At 38.0% G+C, this 9,091-nt stretch overlaps 1 protein-coding gene across 2 annotated transcripts in view; it reads right to left on the reverse strand.

Annotated features, from left to right (window-relative positions):
- The window catches only part of LOC132890983 (septin-7-like), a 125,716-nt gene extending 122,426 nt beyond the window's left edge, over nucleotides 1-3,290 (reverse strand). For both annotated transcript variants that reach the window (XM_060928400.1, XM_060928399.1), the window contains exon 1: nucleotides 3,058-3,290. In XM_060928400.1, coding sequence (XP_060784383.1) covers nucleotides 3,058-3,096 — 39 coding nt within the window. In that variant the 5' untranslated portion in view covers nucleotides 3,097-3,290. The remainder of the gene's footprint in view (nucleotides 1-3,057) is intronic.
- Between the last annotated feature and the right edge of the window lie 5,801 nt (nucleotides 3,291-9,091).

Consider the following 9,091-nt stretch of genomic DNA (forward strand, 5'->3'; position numbering starts at 1 on the left):
TCACTATGTCAAGCCTGAGTGTCTACAAAAAAGAGAAAGTATATGAGAGGCTGACTTTAGGGCATCTTATGCTATTTCACTGATACCCGAGTCCGAGATCTAAGCCAGCTACTACAAACAATCTAATGAAACTTTTTACTGCTCCACAAATAAGCATTTAGTCATTCATCTTCATCCTCCACACAGATTGATTCGTTCAGTCCAGTAATATATTTCTGCCAACTAAAGAATATGAATGAATATTTGGGGTTTGCTTATGAAAATTAATCAGCAGTGTGCGGAGTTATGCCAGGATCAGACTACATGATATTTTTGTCTTTCACAATGGTCACCATATCAAATTAGACAATCATAATGCCATGGATTCTTGCTGTGTCTTGGTCGGGAGACTGGCAACACTTCAAGTTTAACCCCGACCAATCATCATTCACGCCCTTGGGTGTCGTCAGGGAGGAGGGTCAAGAAATTGTCAAAAATTGCTATGAAAGGAGTGTCAAAGAACATGTTGTCGGAGTTGTCAAATTAGGCGAGAAAATACAAAAAATTCTGATATGCTAGACCTTTTGTCAGGGTGCCGTGAAGCATTCCAGATACCACATTAACGTTCTTGAATTATGTTCACCATGGAAAAAGATTGATGTTGCAAAATGTCGCCAACTTGTTCATTCCATGCCTAGAAGACTTGGTGCTGTCATTAAAAATCATGGAGGCCATACAAAGTACTAGATGTAGTAGTTTTTGTTGTGAGGTGTACTCATTTTTGCGCCACCCTAATTTGAGTAAAACTGAAAAATGTGTAATCTAAGTTATACATTATAAGTTAAACAGATGTTATATTAAACTTTGTCTTGTCAACATTTTGGAAATTGTGTTCATTGAGATATTGTTTAAAATGTTACTTTTCAAAGGGGGTGCACTCATTTACGCTGAGCACTGTAGATATCGCCGAAGGCCATTTGTCCGTAACCGCGCAAGGATCAGGCAAAACTTTGGTGCCACTGTTGTACAGAAGCTTTGCTGCATATCTTTGCTTTGCATCAGTTGGCAACGAACTTGCATACTGCAATAAATTGCTATGAAAACTAGGTGATGATGCAACTTTGTCAGCCATTGTGAATGGTTCTTACCAACCAATTTTATGCGCATGCGCAATATTGCGTAAACTAGGTAATGATGCAACTTTGTCGGCCATTGTGAATGGTTCTTGCCAACCAGTTTTATGCACATTATTGCGTAAACTAGGTAATGATGCAACTTTGTCGGCCATTGTAAATGGTTCTTGCCAACCAATTTTATGCGCATGCGCAATATTGCGTAAACTAGGTAATGATGCAACTTTGTCGGCCATTGTAAATGGTTCTTGCCAACCAGTTTTATGCGCATGCGCAATATTACATAAACTAGCCGATGATGCAACTTTGTCGGCCACTGTAAATGGTTCTTGCCAACCAGTTTTATGCGCATTATTGCGTAAACTAGGTAATGATGCAACTTTGTCGGCCATTGTAAATGGTTCTTGCCAACCAATTTTATGCGCATGCGCAATATTGCGTAAACTAGGTAATGATGCAACTTTGTCGGCCATTGTGAATGGTTCTTGCCAACCAATTTTATGCGCATGTGCAATATTACGTAAACTAGCCAATGATGCAACTTTGTCGGCCATTGTAAATGGTTCTTGCCAACCAGTTTTATGCGCATGCGCAATATTACATAAACTAGCCGATGATGCAACTTTGTCGGCCACTGTAAATGGTTCTTGCCAACCAGTTTTATGCGCATTATTGCGTAAACTAGGTAATGATGCAACTTTGTCGGCCATTGTAAATGGTTCTTGCCAACCAATTTTATGCGCATGCGCAATATTGCGTAAACTAGGTAATGATGCAACTTTGTCGGCCATTGTGAATGGTTCTTGCCAACCAATTTTATGCGCATGTGCAATATTACGTAAACTAGCCGATGATGCAACTTTGTCGGCTATTGTAAATGGTTCTTGCCAACCAATTTTATGCGCATGCGCAATATTACGTAAACTAGCTGATGATGCAACTTTGTCGGCCATTGTAAATGGTTCTTGCCAACCAGTTTTATGCGCATGCGCAATATTGCGTAAACTAGGTAATGATGCAACTTTGTCGGCCATTGTAAATGGTTCTTGCCAACCAGTTTTATGCGCATGTGCAATATTACGTCACGCTCGAGTTTGGCGAACGCTCCCATAGCTACAGCACACCAATTTCATAACATTAAAAAAACTGTTGTTTATTTTCCCAGATTAATAATTTGTGACAATAAATATTAAATAAATCGTCCAACATTTTCACTATGACTATTCTGATTATCAAATCACTACATTTCAGTCGCCCACTAAACCCTGACCAAAAACCAAGTCATAGTGATTGTAGTTAGCATGTTGCTAACATGGCCTTTTTTTATTCCTTACTTAATTTAAATTAAATTGTGCTCTCGCGCTCTGTACTGAATATACTGCCACTACCAGGCAGTATATTCAGGTTTAATAAGAAAATATTAACATACAGAAAGGAAAGTGGCTGATTTTATTCTTTAACTGTACTTATAAGGATTTAAATAATGCTGTAATCTAAAAACCGGTGTGTTCGATTAAAAACCGGAGGCTTAAAATGGGTTTGAAATAATTTGTCACGCATGCGCAGACTGTTTATTTAATTTGTAATTTAATTCAGTCGCGCATGCGCAGACTGTTTAGTCCGGATTGTGCATTTAGAGGCATGTTATCATGCAAAAAAAAAAAAGTAGTTTTTTTTTTTTAAATAGATAATTAGAGAAAGGTGCCATTGTTTAAACTCCAGCCTTTCAGATTTTAGTGTTAAGAGAAATTATTAATAATAATAATAATAATAATAATAATAATAATAATAATAATAAATCAGGAATGGCTCTAATAAAGTCATGACTGAGATTATAAACAAATGTATGCAATGCACCACCTTGTAAATTCAATCAACGAGCTATATTTTATAAAATAAAGCGTTTATTTTAGAGTGTATATGATGCACAGAGCTGTGCACTCACCGCAACACTGGAGACAGCTGAGTCTGGTCTTTCAATCATTGTAATAGCGGGACACCACCCAGGCTCCGGCCGGGCGATTAATGCATAAAGAAATAAAATGCAATAAAACAAAGCAATGTCTTTTTTTTTTCTTGGGATCAAATGTAGTTCTGACAGATCAGATCAAAGCCTGGTGCGCTGAATGGAGGAGGAGATGGAATGAGGGATGCGAGCAGTCGGGAAAAGACGATTGTCGCCTTATGTTACGCTTCCCTATCCGTATTCAGGCAAGCCACGCCCTTGTGTATACGGATTGGTTAGCTAAGTTGTATCCCGCCTCCTAGGCTGAGGGATTCGGTGACGTCATTGCTGTTTGCGGAAGTCCGAACTTTTTCTTATTGACCTTAATAAGTACCTCTTTGATCACTTGGATGTGGCTTACTCTCTTAGTATCAAATATATATATTTTTTGTATTATGAAAATCCTGAAAAGAATATGTTGCGAATTTTTTTAATTTTGCAAGCTAATTTTTTGTTCATAAGCAAAAATGGCAAAAATTCCAACCCTCTTTCTCTCTGTTCTCCTTACAAATGGAAACACTCTTTAAGTCTTTAAATATAGTTAAGAAAAACTCAAAAAATGACAGACTTTTGTGTTTTATTAGCACAGTACTGAATAGGTGATCTGCTAACTCTTTATATAATTGATTACTTGCATTCATTATAATTTAGGTTTGTTTGTTTTTGTTTCTTGTTATTTTTTACTTCTTTCTGTTAATATCTGAAGTCTATGTACAGTATTTCCTTTAAATGATTGGCTTTGTTGTATTGTATTGTGTTGTTCTAATAAAGCGTTCAAAAAATGATGAACTTGATTCTGAAACACTGCGCTTTTTATTATTATTTTTTTTAAACTCAGATTAAATGCATGTTTTTTTAACCGGTAGATGATTAAATCGTTTTTATTAAGTTTATGATGATGTTTTCACAATGTTCGTTGTTTACTGTGTCGCCATTTGTTTAAAAAAAGACCGGTAGAGTAAAATTAAAACTGAAACTAAAATATGTGAAAATATATAATGTCTTCAAATATAAATTTAAAAAATATATATTTAGAAAATAATAATATTTTCCATTATAAGCTTGCACAGACGAGAGATTCACGAATCAAGAGCCTCGCTGTTACCATAGAAACGTTGACCAGGACATCAGGAAGGGCGTCGATCTTTTTTGGTTTTTTTATTTTATTTTATTTTTGTAGCCAATCTTATTTCAGAAGGCGTGATGCTCTTGGCCAATCACAGTATTGGAGGCGGAGTTTGTCCGAATACGGGTAGGGTAAATAAAATGAAGCGGTCCTCCTGTAGGGAACTAAAGCGCTCATTGGTATACGATACGATGCGAAAGATTTCATGCAACTTGAACCGCATGCGCAGTTCTGCCTGTGCAAAGCATTGTGGGAGCTGAAGTTTATAAATGCGGAAGCGGTTTAGGTCGCTGTTTATACGTATTTATAATTTAACTGTAAATCAATTGTAATTAAATTACTGAAGACAATTTAAACGTAGAAATCAATTTTATAAACATTCATGTATTATTATTAATAATAATAATAATAATAATAATAATAATAATAATATTATTATTATTATTATTATTATTATTATTATTATTATTATTATTATTATTATCCATAGTTGTATTTTTAATCATGTTTTCATAATTTATGGAAAAAATATCACTGTGTTTTTATTTTTTGTTTACTTCTTTCTTTTATCATTTTTTTTACTCTGCTGTATCCTTCAGGATCAATAAAGTTTCTATCTGTCTATGTATCTATCTGTCTGTCTGTCTGTGTGTCTGTCTGTCTGTCTATTGTCTGTGTGTCTGTCTGTCTAAAGATCTGTCTGTCTGTCTGCCTGTATATCTATCTGTCTGTCTGTATCTCTCTCTGTCTGTCTGTCTGTCTATATATCTATCTATCTGTTTGTCTGTTGATCTATCTGTCTGTCTATCTAGCGTATCTGTCTGTCTGTCAATCAGTCTGTCTGTCTGTCTGTCTGTCTATCTATATATCTATCTGTTTGTTTGCGTGTCTGTCTATAGATCGATCTGTCTGTCTGTCTCTCTATCAATCACTCTGTCTGTCTGTCTGTATCTCTCTCTGTCTGTCTGTATATCTGTCTGTCTGTGTGTCTGTCGATCTATCTATAGAGCTATCTGTCTCTCTATCAATCTGTCTGTCTGTCTGTCTATATATCTCTCTGTCTGTTCGTCTGTCTGTCTATAAAATAATTTTCTTGCTTTTAACTGAAAATAATTATTTTCTTTTTGAAGCACGGTTATTAATTATTCATTTTATGAAGTAAATAAAGTTATTATTAAAGTTATATACATATTAAAGTCTGATTAAAGTTATCTGTGCTGGATTTCCTCTATTCCTCAGTTGTTGAAGGCTGAAGTTGCCTGTTTATTCTGATTTTCTGTTGCAGTGTAAAAGGTTCAGTAGTTCCACTGTGGGTCCTGCAGATGGCTGTAAACACTCTGAATAAAAGTGCAAAAATCTGCTTCTTTCTTCTGCCTCCTCATTTACAATGAGTCTGACAGATTTAATGAACAGACACACAGTGTTGAGATCCAGTCCAGATCTGTCTCCGATTGACAATGTATGGTGCATCATAGAGAGGAGAATCAGACAACGGTGACCACGGACCGTCGCTGAAGTCTTATATCAAACAAGAACGGACAAAAATTCCAGCTGCAAAGCTGCAACAATTAGCATCTTCAGATCCCATATGATTAAAATGTGTTATTAAAGGAAAGGTGATAGAATACAATAGTAATAATGCCTCTGTCCCAATGTTTTTGAGTGCATCGTAGGCATCAAATTCCAACTTCATTGATATTTACAAAATACAATTAAGTTGGTCAGTAAAACTATTGAAAATCCTTTCTTCGTACCTTTCTCAATTAAATAAAGGTTCACACGAATTAACAAATCACATATATTTGGGTTTTATTGCATTTTGGAAAATATCCTAACTTTTCTGGAAATGGGGTTGTGCATTCTAGATCGGCCTGCTTCTCTCTCATAAGCTGACCCCTCCACAGGGATCTTCTGAAACCTTTCTGAAGTTACACGCCTATTGGTGAAGCACATAATAAAATCAGAGCCTGAAGGTCAACACCGATCTCCTTTGTAGTGACTCAGCCAGCCACCCATTATCTATAACCGCTTATCCTGTACAGGGTTGCAGGCAAGCTGGAGCCTATCCCAGCTGACTACGGGTGAAAGGCGGGTTACACCCTGGACAAGTCGCCAGGTCATCACAGGGCTGACACATAGACACAGACAACCATTCACACTCACATTCACACCTACGGTCAATTTAGAGTCACCAGTTAACCTAACCTGCATGTCTTTGGACTGTGGGAGAAACCGGAGCACCTGGAGGAAACCTACGCGGACACAGGGAGAACATGCAAACTCCATACAAAAAGACCCCTGTCGGCCACTGGGCTTGAACCCGGCCCTTCTTGCTGTGAAGTGACAATACTAACCACTATACCACAATGCTGCTTGTATTGACTCATCAGTGCTGAATTTCTAACATTTATAATACCAAATATTGACTTTACTGAGCATATTCCTGTTCACTCTTCACCTATTATAATAGATTTTTTAATGGAGAAACATTTAATTTTCATTATTTTTGAAATCATGTTTGCTTTACAGCATTTCCGCATGTGCCTCAGATTTACACAGATTTAAAAAAACAAAGAAGAGGGAAATTCATCTAGAAAAGTGAAACTGACACATTTGTCATTTTTCAGCTGAGCAGTTAGTTCCCCATGTAGACAACTAGCCAAAGCAGAAAAAAAGGGAAGTGATGGAGGAGGTATTGTTGTAGTAATACTTAGAATGTTGATATCAGGGAAAAACGAGCAGATGTAAGAAATAAAACACATGGAGCACACTGTTATAGGAAAAGGTTTGTTTTTTACATGGTGTATACGCTGATGGGAAATATGTATTCAGACATGTTTATTTTTGTTATTTGTTATATATACGCATTTCTAGTGGGGCGGCACTGTGGTGTAGTGGTTAGCGCTGTTGCCTCACAGCAAGAAGGTCCGGGTTCGAGCCCCGTGGCCAGCGAGGGCCTTTCTGTGCGGAGTCTGCATGTTGTCCGCATGGGTTTCCTCTGGGTGCTCCGGTTTCCTCCAAAGACATGCAGGTTAGGCTAATTGGTGACTCTAAATTGACCATGAGTGTGAATGGTTGTCTATGTGTCAGCCCTGTGATGACCTGGCGACTTGTCCAGGGTGTACCCTGCCTTTTGCCCGTAGTCAGCTGGGATAGGATCCAGCTTGCCTGTGACCCTGTAGAACAGGATAAAACGGCTAGAGGAAATGAGATGAGAGATTATTATTATTATTATTATTCGCTCATCCAGCCCACAGGTGATGAGGTTATGCCATCATGTGTTGTCCGTCATCTGCCCATTGTCTGTCGTCCGTCTGGCGTCATCCACATTTCACGAAAATAGCTTCTTCTCTCTCAATTCTTTACCGATTTTTATTCTTTTTGGCAGAAAGGTAGGTCTGCCTGGGGTGTATATAGCACCTACCCAGATTTGTATAATTGCAATTAATAATGAAGTTATGGACTAGTTAATCCTTAATGAGCAGTTCAACAAAAATCGCTTCTTCTTGGTCAATTCCTTGCCGTTTTGGATTCTTTCTGGCAAATAGGTTGGTATTCCTAGGGTGTATATCAAGTTAAGTCAAAGTCCCTGTCACACCAGAATCTGGTCTTCCCAGGCAGTCTCCTGTCCCAGTACTAACCAATTCTTTAAGGTGTATGGGTGCAGCGCCAATCTCCGTTTCGATAGCCCTTGGCCTCTCACCTATGGTTACAGTGGGGGGTGGGTCCTCTGGTAACCACAAGAGTTTGATTTCCCTACTCACATCTGTATTGCAGCGTGCCTTGCCAGATGGTAGTAGGTACCATTTTTATGATGGTCTTTGGTATGACCCGACCATGAGTAGAACTCGTGATCTCCCGATCGAGAGGTGGACACACTAACCACTAGGCCAACTCACGGTCTAGGGTGTATATAGCTTCTATATATAGTAGTGTATATAGCTTGCAACATTTATTGCAGAAGGTGGCCCACTTTAGATCGTTCCTTCTGGACTAGATGGGACCGGAGTGAGCTACCCCATCATTGATGGTCTCATATTGTGATTTGACTGTTATACTGATTTATTTGTTAACATACATAACATTATTAAGGCTATATTGAGCCGAATTTTGGTTGTTGCTTTGTTAAGGTTTGATGGTGCTGAGATTTTCCCCCTTGAGTCTATGTTTGGATAGTAGTTCAATATTTTGTCTTGGGCGGCACGGTGGTGTAGTGGTTAGCGCCGTCACCTCACAGTAAGACGGTCTGGGTTTGAGCCCTGTGGCCGGCGAGGGCCTTTCTGTGTGGAGTTTGCATGTTGTCCGTGTGGGTTTCCTCTGGGTGCTCCGGTTTCCCCCACAGTCCAAAGACATGCAGGTTAGGTAGAAGAATAGAAAAAGGTTGATGTTGCAAAATTTTGCCAACTTGTTCATTCCATGCCTAGAAGACTTGGTGCTGTCATTAAAAATCATGGAGGCCATACAAAGTACTAGATGTAGTAGTTTTTGTTGTGGGGTGTACTCATTTTTGCACCACCCTAATTTGAGTAAAACTGAAAAATGTGTAATCTAAGTTATATTACTAACCTTACTTTCACGTTATAAGTTAAACAGATGTTATATTAAACTTTGTCTTGTCAACATTTTGGAAATTGTTTGTGTTCATTGAGATATTGTTTAAAATGTTACTTTTCAAAGGGGGTGTACTTATTTACGCTGAGCACTGTATATAGTACAACATTTAACCATCAGTTCAAAATGAAACCATGTTTGCAGAAAGATATTCAGGAAGGTTTTCAGGAAGTTTCAGTTACAATAAGTGATCGGACAACGAGGTTCAGTGTTCATTCATAAATAGAACGAGTGGGA

Source organism: Neoarius graeffei, chromosome 8 (assembly GCF_027579695.1).
Source record: "Neoarius graeffei isolate fNeoGra1 chromosome 8, fNeoGra1.pri, whole genome shotgun sequence".
Classification (NCBI taxonomy): Eukaryota; Metazoa; Chordata; class Actinopteri; order Siluriformes; family Ariidae; genus Neoarius; species Neoarius graeffei.